The 21,487-nt window shown below is 54.3% G+C and overlaps 1 protein-coding gene across 1 annotated transcript in view; it reads left to right on the plus strand.

The window, feature by feature from the left end:
* The window catches only part of Megf6 (multiple EGF like domains 6), an 89,486-nt gene that overhangs the window by 43,816 nt on the left and 24,183 nt on the right, over positions 1-21,487 (plus strand). Inside the window, 1 exon segment of the mRNA XM_037203359.1 lies at positions 6,668-6,790. Coding sequence (XP_037059254.1) covers positions 6,668-6,790 — 123 coding nt within the window.

Genomic DNA, 21,487 nt, shown 5'->3' on the forward strand with positions numbered 1-21,487 from the left:
TGTGTGCCATTACAAGGGTCCTCTTCGGAGGGATGGAAATTAGGCATGGTAGAGAAGTGATGTGGCCTTGGAGGCAGAGGTTGGAGCGATGTGGGGGAGAATAGGGGCTGGGCAGGGGGACCAGAGATTCTAGAGGGAATGTATCCCCCTTGCCGGTGCCCTGTTTGGCTTGGTGATAAGAAATCGGTCATTGACTGTTAGAGCTGAGAGAGAACAAAATCATTGTTTATGCTACCTGGTTAGTGGTTTTTTAAATTAAACTTTATTTATATGAGTGTTTTGCCTGCATGTGTATGTGTGCACCGCATGTGTATGTGTGCACCGCATGTGTACGTGTGCACCACATGTGTGCTTGGTGCCTGCAGAGGGCAGAAGAGGGTGTTGGATTCCCTGTAACTGGAGTTACAGACCATGTGGGTGCTGAGAACCAAACCTGGGTCCTCTGTAAGAGTAACCAGTGCTCTTAACAACTAAGCCACCTCCTGAGTCCCGGTTGGTGGTGCTTTGTGGCAATAGTGACAGGAACTACCCCTATAATTCCAGGATACCTTGAAGTCCCCAACTGACCCCAGGTGCATCATTGCCAACCCCTGGTCCAGTCCAGGCTCTAGGCTGTCTCAGCTCTGCCTGCTGATGTTGGCCAGGCACCTGTGAGCTTGCACATGCATCCCTTCCTGCCTGGCTGGACTTAGCTCACCAGACTCTACCTCACCGCTGCTGTCTTACCTTCCACAGACGGCCACCACTGAGAGCAGCCTCTCTTGTCACCAGCTGAACAGCATTGCTAACCCCCCCAGTCACTGTCCTTGTCATTTCCTGTATCCCCAAAGCTGGCATAGATCCCCACTGTCTTCCTAAAAAGATCTGTTTCCCTGTCCCTGAGGCCAGACACCTGCCACAGCATTTGGCATGGTGCACAGGAGGGGAGGCATGGCGGCTTCCTAGGGATAGGAGTTGTGGGGCCGTGGGGTGTGTGGGTGGGTACTCAGCCCCACCCGAGCAACACCCCTGAGCTTGTTTAGCCGAGAGTGCTGAGCGGGCATGTCGGCCCTGCAGAGCAAGCTCACACAGAGGTTCCCAATTGTCCCACTGCCCCCCGAGGGAAGGAGGGGCCCATCCGGGCTCTGAAGTGGAACATTCCTAGGGAGGCACATTCCTGGGGAGGTAGAAAAGAGGCCCAGCCAATGCATCTTGCCCAGATCAGTCTCCTGGAGTGTTGTTGGCTGAAGGGATGTCTCTGGGATTGTCTCTCAGTCTGGCACAGCAAAGTGAGGGGGCTGCCCACCCCCGACCCCCAGGGGAGGTGCCTTCCAGACCTCCCAGGCTCAGGGTTCTTTCTGAAGCCCCTTGTACCTGCAGCCCCTTGATCTCCTTTGGAGCTCTGGGTGGCTGACTCTAGTCCAGCTGGTTTGCATCAGCTCTTGGCTGAGACTCAGGGAGCAGCCTCAGCCTGTCTGGGTGACACCTGGCTATAGGAAGAGGGGATTCTTGGCCTCATAAATCCTGGCTCCTGACAGGCAGCCTGAGGCTTCAGGTGGGCAGACAGGATCAGGTAGAACTGTCCCCACAGGCCCACGAGTTGAAGCCTGGCTGTCTCCCCTATCCAGTGGGTGTGGGCAGCCCCTTTGGGTGTCCCAGCCCATGTTCTGTACAGCAAGGCCTCCTGGTCTGGGAAGCTCTTCTTCATAGGCCAGTGTGTGTGCGTGTGCGTGTGCGTGTGCGTGTGTGTGTGTGTGTGTGTGTGTGTGTGTGTGTGGTGTAATGGGGAGGTGCATCCTTTGGCTGAGCCCTTCCTTTTTCTGTTCCTCCTGAAGATTTCTAGAAAGGACATGTTGATATGCCAAGAGCCCCCAGTTATGAGGTCATCTAGTGAGAGTAGCCAAGGCCAGGCCTAGGTTCTGCAGGAAGGTCTCATAGGCTATGAGCCTCTTGCTCAAGGTGGGAGAGCTGGTGACCCTAGTCTCACGGCCCTGGGAGTCCAGCAGGAGGCAAGTGGGCCCTCCCCTGTACTTTTGGAGGGGACTGTGTCCTCTAGCCCAGCATGCCAGCTAAGTGGACCTTGCTGCTAGTCCTTGGGCCAAGCCTGAGCTGTGGAGAGGATGGGCCTTAAGGGAAGCACCCCCATGGGTAGGGGGTTGTTGGATATTGCCTTCAACTGTGGGGTACCTGGGGAGCAGAGCTAGATGGGTGAGGCAAGTTGCCTGCTCATCAAGCCGCTCTCCCAGACTGTGGCTCCTATTTTCTTGGGCATCTCCCAGGTCGTCTTTTTAGGTTGCCCCGCTGTTTCTGGGCGCTATTCTGGACCCCAGTCACATTGCTATTCTGGGCCCAGCCCCAGATGCTTTAATGCTGTCATGTCTTCATAGCCCTCTGGGTCCTTCCTGGTCACTAGTTTTCTCCTCAGAACCTAGAGCTTGGAGAAGACAGCTGCCTGAGGTAGAGGAAGGGACAGATGAAACCAGGATCATAGGCTTGGATTCATGTTTCATCCCGCCTATGACTGGGGCGGGGTGCTAAGCAGGCTGTGTTCCAATGGTAAAGTGGGCATCAAGGACGGAGCCACAGCACCCCTGGTACAGAGAAAGGTTTCTGGGTTGTAACCTGATGGTGATGTCCAGCTTGGAGCCCAGTGCAGAGTCGTGGCATGTTGCCTGCCCTAGCACTTGGCTCTTGGGATCCACATCTCATGTGGAGTCGGGGAGGGGGGGTAAATCTTTTAAGTACCAGACAATGACCCTGGGCAGGGACTGTCTCCATATAGCTGCTTCTCCTGTGTGTGTGAGCTACAGCCTCCCCTGCTTCTCCCCAGTTTCTGGCCTCTGCCCCCATCCAACTCCCCTGATGGCTCCTGTACAGGACATTGTGTAAAGTTGCCTTCACCCTGTGGAGTCAGGGCATGTGTGGGGAAGGAGAGGCTGCAGTGTCTTGTCCTTGGTGGGCTGTTTGCTGAAGGACCCTCAGGGCTGGAATGACATATTGATGCCAGCTTTGACAGGAAGAGAGGAAGGCTGGGCATCCTGGGGACATGCATCCCTGGGAGAGGATTCCAAACTGACTTACCGGAGGTCCATCTATCAGACAGCTGCTGTTGGGGCCTGAGGGACATGTAGACGTGGACCAGCTCAGGGCCTGGCCTTGTACTGTTCTCAATGTTTTGTTAGAATTGCTTCTCCAGGGGGAGGGGAGTTCCCCACACATCACACCTCCTGCTGGCCTCCTTATGGCCCCGACACTCCCAGCAACCTTCATCCTAGATGATTAATGACGGCCGAGTGGGCCAAGCATGCCGTCTGTCCCTGGGGTCTGCACTGGCCTTGGCTGTTTGTCTGTGCTTCCGAGAACTAGGCTTTGTCCTCTGCAGTGGGCCCCTATAGAAGCCCCATGGCATCTCACCATATTAGGGGCTGTGCCCAGGTCTGACAGGACTGAATCTGTGGGGTGCCTGCCACAGCCTTGGCTCTGCTCGGTGGAGATGCTGTGTGTGACGGTGCTGCCCACTTTCACATCCATGCCACACCTGAGGCCCTGGCAGCCAATCTGAGAACCCCACCAACGTACCCTCTAGCATCCTGTGTTGATGGATGGGCAGGTGAGGATGTGTCAGCCTTTTCAGGTTGAGCATCAAGATGCCAAGGTGTCTTAGTGGCTTAGTGCTCATTCATGTGGAGTCACTGTACTGGGGCCTGAGCTGCAGAGGGACCCAGGCCCGACTTTCCCTTGCGTCCAAACCCCCAAAGCAGTGGGGCACGCCTCATGTGAAGATCATTTCCTCTTCTGTTTAAAATGAGGTGAGCTTCACATTATGAAGATCAACCCTTGGCGCTCAGGCTTCAGTGGCACCTGGTCCTACAGCGCTTTTGTCTCCTTGGTGGAGAGCCCCGTCATCAGTGGTGGTTCACAGCACCAGCTTGTCATCTGCTTTCTATATTGTGACTTGTCTCATGCAAATAGCGTGGCGGCACAGTGTGTGACCCCTGGGACCGGCTCCCTTCACTTCTCACAACCTGGGAACCCATAGGGGGCTGCTCCAAGGAGTGACATTGACGTGAGGAAGGCAGAGCATTGCAAAGAGGGATACGGAGTTATTTCCTGAGGATGTCCTCATGAACCATTGCCGGGACATCCCAGTGGACCATGGGGTTGTTCTAGTGCACTGTGGAGGTGTCTTAGTAAGCTGTCATTGGGGGATATCCTTGTGAACTGTAGGGACATCCTAGTGAGCCATGAGTGAACTCAAGGGGGCCAAGGTCTAAGGTGTTTTTCCCCCAAAGGCACATGAGGGTTGCGTACATTGTCTTGAAATGACAATCCTCAGCCACCAGAATCAAAACATCAGGGATGATGCCAGCCAAGACTGCAAGGGCAGCTACTTGGTGGACCTCTGTGCTAGGCTCTAGGTCTGCCTCCAGTGGAGTCAGCTGTGAGGGTTCTTGCTTCAAATGTGCGTGCACGCCAATGTCACAGCCTCCCGGCTACATTGAGAGGGTTTCATGAAAGCTTCTACCTGAAGCATGGAAATCCTGTCTTTGCAGGCCATCACTCCCAGGAACAGGTGATAAACGGGACATATTCACAAGTGCTGTGGAGGGCAGGGCAGACCTCAAGGGGGCAATTTACACAAGAGTGATGGGGGGTCTCTACTTGAAATGTAGCACAGGGACCTTCCTTAGCCATCACCACCTCTGAAATGTCTCCATCACTGCCCAGATGGTTTTATACTCAGCTGGGGAACTCAGCTGGGGAACCTGCCCACTCTGCCCTGCTCTCCTGGTTCCTGGTTGTGACGATTGTTACAGCCTGGGAGGGAGAATAGGGGTGAGTGCTCTGGCTTCTGTCCTGGAGCTCTTGTGTGTGGAATTTACGTGGCATTTGCTCTTTCCCATAGCCCCTGTGGGCCTGGGCTGGAGACAGGAACCCTGTGATGGGTTCCTGAGGATTACATGTCCAGTTGTGGAATACCCCCCAGTGCAGGTGATAAGGGCTGTGCTGTGGGGACCCAGAGCAGGGCTCAGGCTAGCCCAGGACTGCAGGGAGCTACTCAGGGCTGCTCAGGATAGGGCTCCCTAGCAGCTGCTATGGTGACAGGGCAGCAGTGTCTATCCTGGGTGCCAGGCACTGTGACCCCCACTGTGTGCCAAGCTCAGGGCTTTTCCTGTAGACATACAGAGCCCCTGAGGCTCTGAGCTGCAGGGGACATTCTTACTCTGGTGTCCGCTTGGCCAAGGTATGGTCTTGTAAGGTTCCCTAGCCCGGACCCAGGGCCCATACAGTACTGTGAGAGGACCTTGGTCTGTGACCCTGACCTGCAATTCCCCACCGGCCTCCTCTGCAGTTTCCCACACAGTGGTCTGAATGATAGGACAAGCCTAGAAGCTGTATTGTGCCTCATATCCTGTCCCGCCAGCCTGGCTTTGGTGCTGTCTCCTCAGGCCAGCAGACAGGGACCCTAGGCACCCCAGCCATGACCTCTGCTGAGACTGTGTAACTCCCCAGGAATTCCTAGGAAATTCCCACTGTAGACTTTACAGGGCTGGTGGCTGCATTCCAAGACTCCAGAGGCAGCTGGCCAGTGTCCTTTGGCCACCACTGTTCTCATGGGCCTGTGGGTATCTCTGAGGTCCTTGGCTTAGCTTCAGGAGGTTCTTCTAGGGGCCCTCCTGAAGAGATACTAGGGCCCCTGGGCAAGCTTTGGGCCAGCTCAGGCCTGAGAGTGCCTGCACCTGGTTCTGTCTACTACCCGTGCACAGTTGGGAAGGGTATGGCTTCCCTTCCAGCAATAGCATACGGCAGGTAGAATAAAGGCTTAGCCATGTGTGCCTATGACATGTTGGGGTATCCCTCGCCCTGAGCCTGCCTCGAAATTACAGGGGAGAGCTCAGCGCTTGGAGAGTAGTGGTTGAGGACACTGGAGGAGCCTCCCTGGACTCCACTGGAGGCAGTCTGACCAGGCAGTAGACAGAGGCACCACATACTGACTCAACACATGATGGTCTACACACTCGTGAGCTGTTCTAACACCCCTGAGCCTCCCTCGGAACCCTGGCCCCTTCGGCCCATGACTCGCCAGACGGGCTGAAGCACCATTGCTCCTGTGTAAGACTGGACCCAGGCAGGAGGCCCCCACCTCACTGGCCGTATGCCTACTCAAGTAGCCACCCATGCTCTGTACCCCTAAGAGCTGGTGGAGGAAAGGGAGCTGTGGGCTCAGGACCCAGCTCTTTGCCTTCCCTAGGCTGACACAGCCCCACCTGATCGTAAGAGCATAAAGGGAAACCAGAGCTGTCATGGTGGGACTAGGGTGTTGATTCCATTGGCAAGGTCCTGGCAGCTGTGAAGAGGGATCACGTGGGGTCCGCTAGCTTCAGAGCAAAGGGAGGCTGGTTTCTTGGAAAGCCCGACGCTGCACGGGTCGTCACCACAGCACACAGGACGCTCTGGGGCTAACACCATTGGTTGTCGCTGCTCAGGTAGTGTCCTTTAGACCCGTTACACTGGATGCTAGGAGAGCCACTTCCCTGGGTGCCTGGGTGGAGGAGAGGGGATGGCAACATGGCTCTGGGTCTGTTCATTGGGTCCCTCTTTGGGGCCTGTCCTGTTAGCTAATATCCCCCATCCCTTGGGGACTGCGTTTCCATGGCCAAATGTTTATCTGCTTTTCTCGCCACAGATGTAGACGAGTGTGCCAGTGCCAATGGGGGCTGTGAAGGCCCCTGCTGCAACACTGTGGGCGGTTTTTACTGCCGCTGCCCACCTGGCTACCAGCTGCAGGGGGATGGCAAAGCCTGCCAAGGTAGGACCTGTCTGTTGCTCTGCCCTGGGGAGGGGAGGTGGGAGAGTTGGTGGTGGGAGCCAGGGGCAAGCCCAAGCTAGTACTAGGTGCTGAAGTCCCGATGGGGGAAGGGCCCACATCCCTGTGGATGCCGGGCGACAGGGATAGGAACCTCGCCTGTCAAGGACTGTCAGAGGCCTGGGGCTGGAAGCAGCTTGCCAGCTCTGAACAGGCCCCTTGAACTCCGCCCCAACATTGCTGGCAGGCCGTCAGCAAAATCAAGACCAGACAGAAGGCGATCCTGGGGAGACACAGGGAACGGGGGGGGGGGGGGGGGAGCAGGAGGATGGAGGAGGCCCTGCTGTCCCCAGCCCCTCATTCTCTGGCTGCCCTGACGTCTGAACCCAGGGCTGGTTTGAAGAGCTGAGCCTGTTGGAGTGTTTGGGATCATCGGTGGCCAGGGTTCTGGGTCAGCAGCCTGTCTGCTCCCTCTATCAGACGGTCACTTTTGTCTCGTGCCCTAGAATGTCCTCAGTTAAGTGTCACACTGTCCCCAGCCATCCAGCTACCCATCTGTGAACCATCTGCCCACAAGTGGGGGCCTAGCCTGCTGGACTTGGGCTTGAGAGAAGCACTGAGGCGGGGTGTCTGCTCCGCATGAGACACTCTGGAAGAATGGATTCCCATGTCTCCTTTCTAACTTGTTCTTAGGCCGGCAGGAGGTTGGAGGTGGGGAAATGTTGCTGTGACCTAAGGTCATGTCCCAGCTGTGGGCAGCCCTAGGCCTGTACCTCCATGTGTGTAACCTAAAGGGAAGTGAGTATGGGTTTGGGGATAAAGGTTCGGTGTCTCAGGAGGGCAGTGCAGATCAGGGTTAGGGATTGTGTCTGTGTCCCCATGCCTGGGCAGCCAATCCCTGATGACGCCTGCAGAGCTGAGACCTCTGCTTGCCGGTCCACTTGGGCCCCATCCACAACTTCTTGCCAGCAGAGATTTGGGGCTTGGGTTGGCATTAGAGAGGGATCGTGATTTGAACTGGCTTAGTAAGTCAATTTGAGGGAGCAGCTTGCTCCCGCCCCTGTTCTTGTGTCTCTGTGGCATGGCTATGAGTAAATGCACGAGACCGTCAGTGGGCCAGAGTCCCCCACTGTGACCTATAGATGTGTCCTAGGGAGATTGACTGGTCCCCATCAGTCACAGAGCCTGGACAGACTCTTCATCACCGTAAGCTGAGGTATCTCCCTCTGAAGGAGGGAGTGAGCACTAAGCTGGTTTAAGGGGCAAACTGAAAGACTTGGTACAGACCTGGCCCTGGACGGCTTTGCTGTGAGCCGGTTCATCTAGTCAAGTACTGGTTATACCCTCCCCACGTGCCACCTGCCCCACAGCTCCCTTTCCAGATGAAATCAGTCTCCCTAGCCCAGCCAGGCATTGGTGGCGCACGCCTTTAATCCCAGCACTTGGGAGGCAGAGGCAGGCGCATCTCTGTGAGTTTAAGGCCAGCCTGGTCTACACAGTGAGTTCCAGGACAGGCACCAAAACTACATAGAGAAACCCTGTCTCGAAAAACAAAACAAACAAACAAAAACAAAACAGACTCCCTAGCCCCATGGCTTCCTAGATGGGGCTGGCCTGAGGTGGCTGTCCACTGTCCCCAGAGCCTGACCTTACCTGATTGGGAGTCTGGAAATCCCTACTCTTGAGTGCCGCACAGAAAGCCAGGTCAAGGGCTCTGCTGAGCAGTGAAGGTTCCCAGCATTCCTCTGGTCTGACTCCTGACCTAGCAGTCACTCCTGCTGATGTCTACACCTGTCTGGCAGCTCTTATATAAAGGTAGATACCCAGAGCCCACTGTCTCTAGGGCCAGGCAGTGATGTGCCAGGCATAGGGTCCCTCCTGAGCCTGCAGGGAGGGCTTATCATAGCCATGAAGACACCCCAGAAGTCCTTCACATGGATATCAGACTGTGGGCCAAAGAACTCAGTGTCAGGATGAAATGGTGCTTGGGGCAGGCGGGTGCTTCTCGCCACCTAGGGTTCTCTCTGTCTAGTGTACCTGCTCCATTTGGTGAGTTGCTTTGGGGTGATGCAGTGGGTCAGACAGACCTTGGCTCTGCTGACCCCATATTTCTTATAGCCTAGGAGAGTGGGTTGGAAGCTCTACAGTGGAATTCCAAGCAGTATGTATTAAGGCACGGGAAAGAATGACTCCTAAAGACCTACAGAGCCCCCAGAGAAAGGATTGCTACCTTCTCAGCCCATTTACATCTGTCCTGTCTGGGAGAGGGATGCTCTTGGTTGTGCATCAGGGGTTGCTTCCCATCATCTTCCTCCCAGAAGCTGGAGTTTGTAGTGTGTGCCCTGGAGCTGGTGTGCTGTGTTGATGGCCATCCGAGTGGGACATGGTGTTTGGGAGCCGAGCACAGTGCCAGCAAGCCAACCAGGCCAGCCTCCACTTACGTGCCCCAGGTATGAGGTAGAAAGAGGGCAGAAGGCGAAGACCCAAGGCCAAAGCTGGCATCCATGGGTGCTGCTGAACTTGGGCCTTGCTTGTGCTAGGCAAGCCCTCCAAGCTGTGCCCTCAGCCCTCTTTGAGACAGGGTCTGACTAAATCACCCGGGCTCTCCTGGATCTCACTCTGTGGCCCAGGCAGGCCTAGAACTTGAGATCTTCCTGCCTCAGCCTCCTGAGTATCTGGGAATGCAGGACTGTGGCTCCAAGCTCGCTTCTGTTCCTTTCTGAGACACTGGAGTCTCTGGAGTCCCTCAGGGTAAACCAGGTCCTTGCCTCTAGCACAGGTAGGTAGAGGCAGGGACATGACCAGATGACCGAGTCTTAGGCAGAGGATGGATTGGCCTCAGACCTTGCATTCCAGCAGCACCAGCCTTCTCTCTCTTTCCTGCCTCTTCCCTGGCCCCAGCCCCCCCCCCTCCCGTGGGGTTCATGCCCCAGCGCTGCGAGCTTGGGATGATTAGAGTTCTAAGTCACCTCATGGCCAAGGGGCTCTGCTGAGAGCCAGGAGCCTGCTGTGTTTTCTGTGTTCTCTGCCAGCCCAGCCTCCTCTGGCAAATAAATGAGGCAGCAGAGCTAGTGAGGTACAGGCTGCCTACATGTGTGAGCACGGGCTGCCTGCATGTGTGAGCACGGGCTGTAGGAAATGAAGACATCCCAGGAGGGAAGGACGGCCTTGCTTGCTCACGTGGGGAGGTGTGTGCAGAGTTGATGGTGGGGTGAGCCCAGAAACCGCTGTGAGTGATGAATAGTCACTGTAAAACTGAGTACTGGCATGGGAGTCTGGCCGGAGGTGTCTTGGCCCCGGCCCTGAGACCTGGTCCAGGCTGGGTGTGCATCATGTTTTGGGACAGGGCCGAGTCCACTCAGCTGGACTGGGTGGCCAGAGCGACACCAGCCACTGCTTCTGCCATGCTGGGTGGGATCTGGTCTCTGCTCTGAACTAGTCCTGAATAGGTAGGCCCAGGCCCATGTGTGATAGACCTATCAGGCTCTTCGGTGATACTCATTTTATTTGTTATTTATTTAGTGTGTGTATGCATGTTTGCATGTCTGTGTGTGTGTGTGTGTGTGTGTGTGTGTGAGAGAGAGAGAGAGAGAGAGAGAGAGAGAGAGAGAGAGAGAGAGAGAGAACATCCTGTGGTATTCCTTGGTCTAGAACTCACCAAGTAGGCCAGCAGCCAGTGAGCCCCAGAAGTCTCCAGGTCTCCCCCTTTCCGGATCTGGGACTACAGGTGCATGGCACCACACCTGGCCTCCATGCTAAGGTGGCAAACACTGGCTGAACCATCTCCCTCCTGCACACTGCAGGGCCCTGAACTCATCTCCACTGCCACCAAGTGTCTGTGGCAAAGCCATTCCAGGGCTCGCCTTTGGTGTCGTGAGTGTGGATCCTGGACTTAGGTCCCGACTAAGGTGTGTCTGAGCAGTAAAACAGGACAAATAGGACTCTCAGCTCCTACACCATTAGAGGATTGAGGGGAAGTGCTTAGAGGCCGGCCGGCATCCTTCTAGCAGACTGCCAGTCCCCAGGCCAGCTCTCGAGGCGGATCATGGATGGAGATGTTCTGTTGCTTATGGATGACCAGCCTGTGTCCTGGGCCAGCACCTTTCTCTGCCTTCGCCTTCCCTAGGTCCTGATGGGGGCAGGTCCCACATCATGCCTGGAGCTCCTGGCAAGTTCAGGCAAGCTCCAAGGCCACAGCTTCCCTTACCTTGTTCTTGCTTTGGTTGCCCTCTGGCTTAGAGTTCATTTCTTAAATATCCTCATCAGTAAGATGGGTCCAGTCCTTACATTACACTGAATGAATGGCCTGGAGGCGCTTGTAATATTGTACCAAGGAGAATTATTCTGTCTTGTTCTGAGAAGTTGGTGCTGCCAGGAGGGTGGCCAGGGCTTCCCATGGTGGGGGGGAGCTTGGGAGCCCTTCCCGATTCAGGTCTACAGGTCTGCCCTCCTATGCAGGGTGCAGCTTTGCAAGAGATGCCCCAGCTGAAACCAGTCCTGCCCGGTGGTGAAGGAGACTGGGAAAGCGGATGACCACTCGTGCCCAGGACGGAGCTGGACAGGGCTTTCTCTGGGGAGATGGACAGCTCTCCTGGGGGAGGCTTGGTGTGCTGACCCAGGCCCTTCTCTTCCCCTCAGCTGTAAGGGTTTAAGAGTAGAGATGGGATCACTGTGGAATGTTCCTGAGAAGCCTGTGGGCTCCAGCTCTTCATGGACACTACGTCATCCTCCCCAAGGAGGCTCCCCCAAACCAGGGTTCCCAAGAAGCCCATCTCACCCGCTCTCAGCTGTCACAGTGACTCCAGTTCCATTTCTGTCACACCCACTAATGTTGCCTGAGAGGTCCGCCAGGTCCTCTCTGTCCCTAGGGAGAGGAAGGAACGTGGGAAGTGAATTGCAGTTCTGATTAGGAAAGGCTGACAGCGGCTGACCCAGGCCAGCTGTACTGGTCCACAGGGAAGGCGGTGCTGCTACTTTAGACCCCCATTCTTATGCCTGACACCTGGGGTGGCTGTATATCTGCACCTCCTTTGCTCCTTCTCTGACCCCCTTGCTGTGCAGTGTCTGCATCCTGGGAAGCAGCTTTCCTATGGAGTCTCCCCAAAGTCTTCAGTGCCTGTGGATTTTGTACTCCTTAGGGGAGCCTGGCCTCAGTGGACAGGAAGAGCAGTGGTTGAAACACTCCACTGTGCTCTTGGCACTCACAGGTACCACGTGGGTTGGCACTGGGTCACTGCTTTCTCTGGGGAAATGGACAGCTCTCCTGGGGGAGGCTTAGTGTGCTGACCCAGGCCCCTCTCTTCCCTTCAGCTGTAGGGATTTAAAGGTAGAGTTGGGATTGTTATGGAATGTTCCTGAGAAGCCCGTGGACTCTAGTCCTTTGTGGACACTATGTCATTGTCCCCAAGGAGAAATCTCTACAAGGAGGCAGATGTAACACGAATCCTAAAAGATCTTATTAATAAAAAAAAAAACCTGGAGCCAGGTATTGGGGTGAACGCTGAAAGATCAGAGAAACAGAACAAACCACAGCTAACCTCATCTCGCCAACTTCTCGGCCAATCCCAAGGGATCTCAGCTGAACTGCTGCTAAAAAGCCTAAAAGCTTAAAAAAGCCTCTAGTTCCTGGTCCTCATGCCTTATACCTTTCTGCTTCCTGTCATCACTTCCTGGGATTAAAGGCATGTGTCACCATGCCTGGCTGTTTCCAGTGTGGCCTTGAACTCACAGAGAACCAGATGGATCTCTGCATCTGGAATGCTAGGATTAAAGGCATGTGTTACCACTGCCTAACCTCTATCTTTAATATAGTGTCTTTCTGTTCTCTGACCCCCAGATAAGTTTATTGGGGTGCACAATATATCAACCACAGGCAGACATACAGGAAAGACCTCCCAAGCTTCACACACTGTTAAAGTGCTGATCTAGAAGACAGAAGGGCAGTAGTGGCTACAGACTCCCAAGCAGGGATGGTGAGCCCAGAGCTGGTTGGTGAAGTTCAGAGCAGCCTGAGGAGACCCACAGGGTCCTGTGCTCAGCCGCTTGCCTGGCTCCTGCTCCCTCTGGAACCTTTCCATTCTCCCAGGGCCTTTGGGACATGGGAGAGGTGTGTTGTGTTCAATCCCTGTTTCTCTGGTCAGCAATACCTGGCACATAGCTGGTGTGTGTGTCTGCCGATGTCCCGGCACATAGCTGGCGTTTGTGTCTGCTGATGTCCTCTGTGAACTTGGATGTTCAGTTTAATCTGCAGCATGAAGGGAGGTGGATGTAAGAAAGCTTAAAGGGAGCCTGTCGCTCCATCCATCCTCCAAGGAAGACCCAAGTGCCATCTGTGAGGAAGAGGCCTCACCAGATCCAGTTCTGCTAGCTTCTGTCCTGAACTGTGTAATTCTCTGTTCAGTCCATTCCTGCTGTTGATCATGCACTGAATGAGGCACTTACTTACAACAGCAAGAGTGGCCTGCTCCACGGACAGAGTTTGAGGCTGGGGAATGTGGCCACACACCAGTGGGCCCTAGGGTTAGCAAGAACCTGGCCCTCTGGCCACAGAGTCATAGCCTTCTTTCTGCCAGGGCCAGAACTGAGGCTTTCCCAGTCCTGTGTCCTCTGGATATGGCAAGGAAACCCAACTACAAATGCGATCCTTCCTGCCAGTGGCAGGATTTCCAGAGACGTCCATGGCCAAGGCCTTCCTCCATCAGAGGTGCTGAGAGTTGAAAGCTCTCATTTCCCATTGCTGGCTCACGCTTATTCCTCTAGTGAGCAAACTGGCAGGTAGACTCTTGGTTGAGGCCAAGGCAGGAAAGTAATAGCCTTCAAGGTCAATGCATTGCCAGCTCAAAGACAACCATACAGAGGTTTGTCCCACCTTCCCAAAGTCAAGAGCACTGGGGCAGTTCTCTGGAGGACACCCCAGGATAGGCAGGTCTAGACTCTGGTCTAGCACCCTTCTTGTCAGAAGTACTGTGGGCTCAGGCAGACCTGTGGGGAAGAGCTAGATATAAGAGTCAGCTAGGTTTGAAGGCCTAGGTTTGAGTCTCTGAGTGCTGACCTAAGACAGCATGACTCAGAGTCCCTCAATCCATGGGCTGGGACTGTGTTAGGCACTTTCTTAACATACACAAAGCCTTGGGTGCAATCCCCAGGACTGCACAAATTTCATGATGGCTTAAACCTACTATCTTTAACTTGGGAGGGGATGCAGGAGGACCAGAAGTTGTTTAAGGTCACCCTCCTCTACCTTTGAGGCCAGCTTGGGGCAGTAGAGACTGCCTCAAAAAAAAAAAAATTAAGCCGGGCGGTGGTGGCGCACGCCTTTAATCCCAGCACTCGGGAGACAGAGCCAGGTGGATCTCTGTGAGTTCCAGGCCAGCCTGGTCTACAGAGCGAGATCCAGGACAGGCACCAACACTACACAGAGAAACCCTGTCTCAAAAAACAAAACAAAACAAAAATTAAAAGAAGCTGCATTCTCAAACAGCATAAGGAAAGGAAATACAGTAGAATGGTGGGCCCCAAAGTGTCCTAGGAATCATGGCTGGTATCCCAGGGGAGGATAAGTAGTCTCTGGGTTGAGAAAATGACCATCAGATGATGCCCTGGTTCTGGAAGCTTTTGCGCTGGACTAGGGGTCTTCCGGGGTGGGGAAAGGGAAGCTCCAGGCATCCCTTCTCTTGGTCCTCCTGGCTTTGCTCCCTAGTGGTCTAGGTCTCCTCCTGAGTAGAACAGTGATTGGTGGCCCTGTTCTCTGTCTCTGCTTGTCCCATGGCCTCTGACCTCTTGTTCCTGTGCAGCCATGTCTTCCAGCTGCTGTTTCTCTCAGAGCATTTGGTTCGAATGATGGCTGCACCTGCCACACAGGGCCTCATGGGATACTTTCCCTGCCTCACTCCGTCTCTTCCCCAAGGCATCCTGAGAAGTCACACACACACACACACACACACACACACACACACACACACACACTCCTTCACTTTTCATTACTCCCACTTCAGACCCTGACACTTCGTCCGGGTCTCCCAACTTCACTGACTGGTAACCAGGCCTCTTCTTCCTCACTGTCTTGCAACTTTGCACCTACCTGCTCATATGATCTGACAAGCTAATCTTGTATTCCTCAAAATGTCACTTCTAAAGGCCAGGTCAGGCCTACCTCCCCAGGAAGCTTCCCTAGTCACTAGTGTCAATTTGTACCTTCTCTGCTGAGTGCAGTGTGAGACTCAGGGGCATGTCTTGTGGTTACCGCTCTCCCTGGACCCCAGGAAGATGGCTGACCTCCCCTAGGGTACCAATGTGTCCTTGGTAGGTTTCCCATCAGGCAGTTCTGGGTCTCACACAACCATAGGGAGAGAGAACCAACAACAGACAGCCACTGAGAAGTGGGTCACACACACTCTGCACACATGCTCTGGGGTCACTGAATGGCTCTAGGTCTGGCCCTTGCGGTGCCTCACTGGCATTAATCTGGCATGGCGGTCTCAGGTGCTTTGGGTGGGTCCAGTATCCCTAGGATATACAGCCTCTTCTAGAGGCCGTGAATCAAAACTGCTCTCCCAGGAGGCCCTCCATCTGCAAGGATAGGGGCCTCTCTTATTTCCACCTGGCCCTGCCAGGAATGGCTGCAGGCAGGAAAGGCAGCTGGATCCATTCTTCTTCCTCGGCTTGGGTGAGGAGCAGAGACCGGTAATGGGTTTACCAGAAGGCTCACTCAGTATGATTCCAGGAGGCACAGCCAGACTCTATGTGCTCTGAGGCCAGGCGGGGCCCTAGTACACTCTGCTCCTGAAATAACCTCCACACAGCACAGTAGGAGAGGGGTTGAAAGGAATGCTGTGGAGTCTGGGCTCTGTAGGGAAGTGAGTTGAGCTATATTTGGCTGCAGATTGCAGACTGACCTCCTCTGAAGGTGAAGGGTCAGAAACAGCCAGCAGGTGCATGTGCTATCTGGAAGGAGGTTGAGGCTGAGTTCCTGTTTCCCATGCAGGCTCCAGCCCTGTTCTGTTTTCATATCTGTTGCTCTGACAAAATACCTTGATAAAAAGCAGATTATTCCAGCACTCCTGAGGCAGAGGCAGATGGATCTCTGTGAGTTCGAGGTCAGCCTGGTCTACAGAGCGAGTTTCAGGGCAGCCAGAGCTGTGACACACAGAAAAAGCAGACTAGGGGAGAAAGGGCTTATTTTAGCCCACAGTTCGAGGTTACAGCCCTAGCAGCAGCTTCAGGTCACTGGTTCCAACACATCCACAGTCAAGAGCAGAGAGAAGTGACACACGCACGCTTGTGCTCAGCTCTCTCCACTCACAAGGTTCAGGCCCCACTGTATAGGAAATGGTGCCTCCCACACCAGGCTGAGTCTTCCTTCTCTGACTGACTCAGGGAAGGCAGTCTTCCATATGTCCCCATAGACCAGTTTCCACTGACACCCCTTCATTGAGACTCTTCCCAGTGATTCTGGGTTGTGACATGTTGACGAAGGTAACCACCCCAAGCCTCTTTCTGGCCCTTCTCCCCTCTTTCAGGCCTATCTCATGTAGCGGAGATGCAGTTGGTATGAGATGACCCTGTCCTGCTGGCAGCCCGCCCTGTTCTGTCTGCATGGGTGTCTGCCCCTTTGCTGGGCCTGGAAGACCTTCCCTTCAGTTCTCTTAAGGTGCCCCTGGGAGCATGCCTACACTGGCCCAGCACATGGGCATGTGAAGATGCTCGTGGACATCATTGCTTATTCAGCCATGTACCTCACCCCACCATGGGGTGGTCGCTTAGGACTTCAGATTTAGATCTCAGGGCTGTCTCTAAAGGTCTTTGCTTCCTCTTTTCCTTTATGTCCTCCCCTGTCTACTGTGGACTTGGTTATTGTTTGATCCTTCACCAGGTCTACACAAGCAGTTCCACCTAGGGCTGGCTGGCCCTGTGGGATATTGCCAGGTGGGAGCATGGACAAGGTGGGGAGGTAGCCTCATCTCTGAGCTCCTAGGAACCTGGAAAAAGTATTAAATAGGCCCCCACACCCTCAGACATGCTTCTGTGTAGCTATACTTCATCCAGTGCCACTCTGTCCTCAGCCTGGGTACTGCTCATTCCTTTGGGATTCAGTAACATGTACTTAGGAGTTTGATATCCAAGTTGGACCAGGGTAAAGCTTCAGGAAAGAATTCATGGAGAGGGTATCGAAGGATGATGCTAAGGGAAGATCCACAGAGCAGGAGCCAGTGGGGTCCCATTCTACTTTCTTAGCTCTTGGTCGCTCTGGGAGATGCCTAGAGTCAGGGGGCCTCCTAGCTCTGAAGGAAGTAATGGTGTTTGGGGGGAGTCATTGTGGTATTTGGGGGGAATCAAGACAGAGGAGACTAGTGGCTGCTTGCTTGGGGAGGGAGCTAGGCTGGCTGGAGGTGGGAGTGGCCCCTGCTGCTGACACAGACATTCCACAGGCAGAGCCACAGCGGGTTTGTATTGGGAAGGCATTTCCCAAACAGCATCCAGAACCCAGAGTCCTGTGTCTGGATATGTTTAGTGACAACGAGGGGAGATGACGGGGACAGTAGGGTGGTTTTGCAAGTCCCTGGGCTGCCACTTGGGCCAGGCTGGACAGATGTGGGGCATGGGAATGAATAGCCCCACTTGGGCTAGGGTAAGAGCCGGAGTCAGCAGAAGAAGGAGTATGAATGAGAGGCCACCAGTGGTCCCAGATTGTGGGGGCTGGGCTCAGCAGGCATGTGGATGTGGCCGCTGGTTGATGGGGCCAGCGCTGGAGTCCTTTGGCTTGTTTCAGGCCAGTCTGGCTGGCTCCCATGACATCTTTAGGACTGATAGGGAAGGACAGGTCCTTCAGGGACCAGCTCTAAACACTGTCACTGACTTAATGTTTAGCCTTGGGGTTTTGGCATTATTAGAGGGGCCCCCCGGGGGTGGTCAGACAGCCTGACCTCCCACTCATGTCTACCCTTCCTCCACAGGAGGGAGGTGCTGCCACGGTCACCCCTTATTGTAGAGGGGAAACTGAGGCATAGACAGATGTCATGGCTGGGGACTGGGCATGGGCATGAGAAAGACAAGTAGGCATGGTGCTGTAGCTGCAGGTGAGAGCTCACACATATCTAGATCTATAAACAGGAAACCAAGAAAGCTAACTTGAAGTGGCAAAATCTTTTAAAACCCCTTAACCCACCTTCAGTGATACACAGCTTCCAGGAGGGCTCTACTGCCAGATCCTCTCTAAACAACCAGCTTCCAGGAAGGCTACACCACCCAATCCTCTCCCAATGGCCACTACCTGGGGACCAAATATTCAAGGAAAGGGTTTATTTCAGCTTACAATTCTCAGGACACACTTGATGACTGAAATCTGGGCAAGTCCAACTTGGAAACCCATGAGTTTTATTGAGGTTACTTACAGAAATATAGGTGAGGGGTTGCTTACAGGAGCAGAAATGACCAAAGATAGCTGCATCACCAAGGCCCACCCCAGCAAGGGTGACAGATCACAAAAGCTGGGAACTTGGAGCACACTGCACAGCTTGCAGGCTGCTCAACTGGTTGGAGAGCGTCCTTTCCAAGTGCCTCAGCTGGCCTAAGCCTCTTCCAGGCAGCTCGGCTGGTTTCTGCTTTCAAGCTTCTTGGCAGCTCTGCTTCTTCCAGGTGGTTTGTCTGAGAGTGACTCTCGGCAATCTTGTTTACTCTTGGGAGGGAGGGGCCTAGTGAATCTGATCAGTTTCAGGGACTTCCTGAAGCTATTTTGAGTTTCTACTCTCTGTCTTAAGGAGTTTACCTATAGGATAGAAGTTTCAATCTTGAAGAAACTGCTACACAATAGTTGCTGGCTGGCTTCCTGTGTTTGCTTCTTTGTATCACCCAGGACCATCTGCCCAGGAGTAGCACCATCTATGTTGGCCAGAGCCTTTCCACATAAATCTTTAATCAAGAAAATGCTCTGCAGGCTTGTCTACAGGCCAATCTGATGGAGGCATTTTCTCAGTTGAGGCTCATCTTCCCAGATAACTGTAGCTTGTTTCAAATTCACACACACACACACACACACACACACACACACACACACACACACACACACCAAATAAAAAACAAACAACACTCCACCCCACCCCAAAAACCAAACAGGACAAGTGAGTAGGTCTCCTACTTCTAGGGCCTTGAGTTTGGGAGGTGTTGGAGTGTGTTTTACCTAAAGAGGTGTTAGTGTCACTTTGTCACTTGACCCAGCCTGTGGCCCAAAGGAATGCCAGCAGAGGAAGCCCTGACTCATCTCTCGTTGGTGAAGTGATTTGAGTTGGAGTGTCTTTTCCTGTCTCTCTATGAGAGATGACTACTGTCTCTACTACCTCATCCCATGCTGGTCTGACTCAGCCAGCCCCCAACCAACCTTCCAGTAGCCAGTGACTATAGAAGTTGGGACCCTGGAGTCTCCATGGGCAAATGGGGTACATGTTAAACAGTACCAAGCAGTACCATACTATGAGAGTTGCCTGCTATCCAAGCCCCGCCCACAGCATGCTTGCTGGGGAGGTTTCTGGAAGCACCCCAAGGCAAGGGCTTGGTGTCTCTGAGATGTGCCACTCGGGAAGGCAGGAGAGGGGGGCTTACCTGGCAGACCAGCAGATCCCAGATAGGCATGTCTGCATTGTCATGCCCCAGCAGGTAGGTGATAGGGCAGGCTGGGCCTGGATTCCAGACAGGACAGAACAGGTGGGAGGGACATTGTGGGCTTGCAAGGCTTCTTCTCCCGTCTCCAGATTACTAGGTAAGACCACTGGACAGCAGGGCTTTTCTCTGCCATATATGGTCAGTGGGTCAGACTATGGGTCATAGACCTTTCCAACCTATAGTCTGGTGGCCCAGGGAGCATGAACCCTCTTTGTTCCTGGCAGCTGTGGCTAACAGAACCTTGTGCTCATTGTCTATCTGGAGTATTCAGAGAGAGACACTGGTCACTTCCAGGAGAACAGATTATGCTGTTAAGGTGTTAGGGCTGCCTCTTTTGCGGGTTGCTGTCAGGAGCTTCCTGGAAGTGGACACGGACAGTTCTCCTGTCCTCCCACTCTGGTTCAGGGTCTCAGCCAAAATCTAGAGGACCTTCTCAACAGGGATCCCTTGATCACCAAGCGCCTCATCTTGTCAAGTGTCCCAGCTTGCTGGGCACAGCTCTTTTTCCAACTTCATTCAGACCCTGGGAAGGAGAAGTCTGCCAATGAGGAAGTGTCAGAAAAGGTGCAGGCTTAGGAAGGAATCCCCGACCCAAGCTGGAATCCCAGACCTGGCTCTCCATGCAAGAGAGGCTACAGAGTAGCTGGTTAAGGGCCCAGATGTGTGTCTCCCTGGACCCACGCCTGTGCATGGGGCTGTCCCTCTTAGCTTGTCTACTCCACTCTCTAGTGTTGTCCTCATGCTGAGGGATGTGGGGACTCTTTCCAGGCTCTTTTCCTGGAGCCCAGTGAAGGATGGAATAGACTGGGACACAGGGCTTAGGGAGTGAAGTGGTGGTAGCATCCCCATGCCTAGGATTCCTGCTTTGTACTGTGGCCTCACACTGCCCCGCCTCCCCTCGCTCCCCTCCGAGCCTCCTCAGCAGGGCCTCCCAGCCTTGCCAGGGTGGCTTCAGTCTCCGCTTTTGGTTTCTCTTCTGGTTGGCCAGGACACTGTATGTCTATGCAGTTTGTGTGCTCATCTCAGTCTGAAGTTGTGCGTCTGTGCATGTCGTGTGTGTGTGTGTGTGTGTGTGTGTGTGTGTGTGTGTGTGTGTACGGTGGGCCTGTGTGTGTACATGTGTCTGTATGTGCTTGCGGTTTTGTGTGGGTTTGTGTCTCTGGATCATGGTTTGATTGTGAGTGCGCCAGCAGGAATGCATGGGGTGTGCTGTCGGCGGGACCAGCATGGCCCCCTGGGGGTGGTTGGGCGGGGCTAGGAGTGGAGGCGGCTCCCCCTGGAGTCTGAGGATTTGGCCTTTACCTGCAAGGGGTGGAGGGAAAGCTGAAACCATAAAGGCAAAGGGGCGGGACATGCCAGACCCAGAGCTGCTCCCTGCCGGCGCACAGCCCTAGTGCCTCAGAGTTGGAGTGTATCTGGCTGTCTGTGTCTGGGCTGGGTGTGCACTGGAGCCTGGAGCTGGAGCCCTGATCTGTGAGCCCTGAACAAGATCCCTGAGCCCAGGCCACCCACCACTCCACAGACCCGGCATGGAGACATCCCGGGGCTGGGGAGGGCTGGCTGTGCTCTGGTGCCTTGGGCTCCTGGGCAGCCTGGTGAGTGTCACCGGCACTCACTACCGCTATCTGTGGAGGAACTGCTACCCATGCCACCTGAGCCAGGCCGGCTACCCCGTGAGCACCAGTGACCAGAGGCCAGGTGGGCACCCCAGGAACAGGGGTGGGTGGGGTCAGGATGCCCCTCCCTAGCATGCTCCCTTTGTTTCTTTCTCCGTCTTTTATATATTTTTTTGTTTGATGTGCACGGGTGTTTTGTCTGCATGTATGTGTGTATACTATGTGCACGCAGTGACCTCAGAGGCCAGAAGAGGGCGTTGGATCCCCTGGAACTGGACTTACAGACAGTTGTGAGCCCCATGTGGGTTCTGGGAAGGAAATCCTCTGGATGAGCAGCAAGTCATCTTAACTTGCTGTCAGCCCTCTTTTTTTTTCAAAGTTTATGTCAGACACTGAGCCCAGGGGGAACCAGACCTGGAAGGGTCCAACA

Source organism: Peromyscus leucopus, chromosome 2, assembly GCF_004664715.2.
Source record: "Peromyscus leucopus breed LL Stock chromosome 2, UCI_PerLeu_2.1, whole genome shotgun sequence".
NCBI classification, from domain to species: Eukaryota; Metazoa; Chordata; class Mammalia; order Rodentia; family Cricetidae; genus Peromyscus; species Peromyscus leucopus.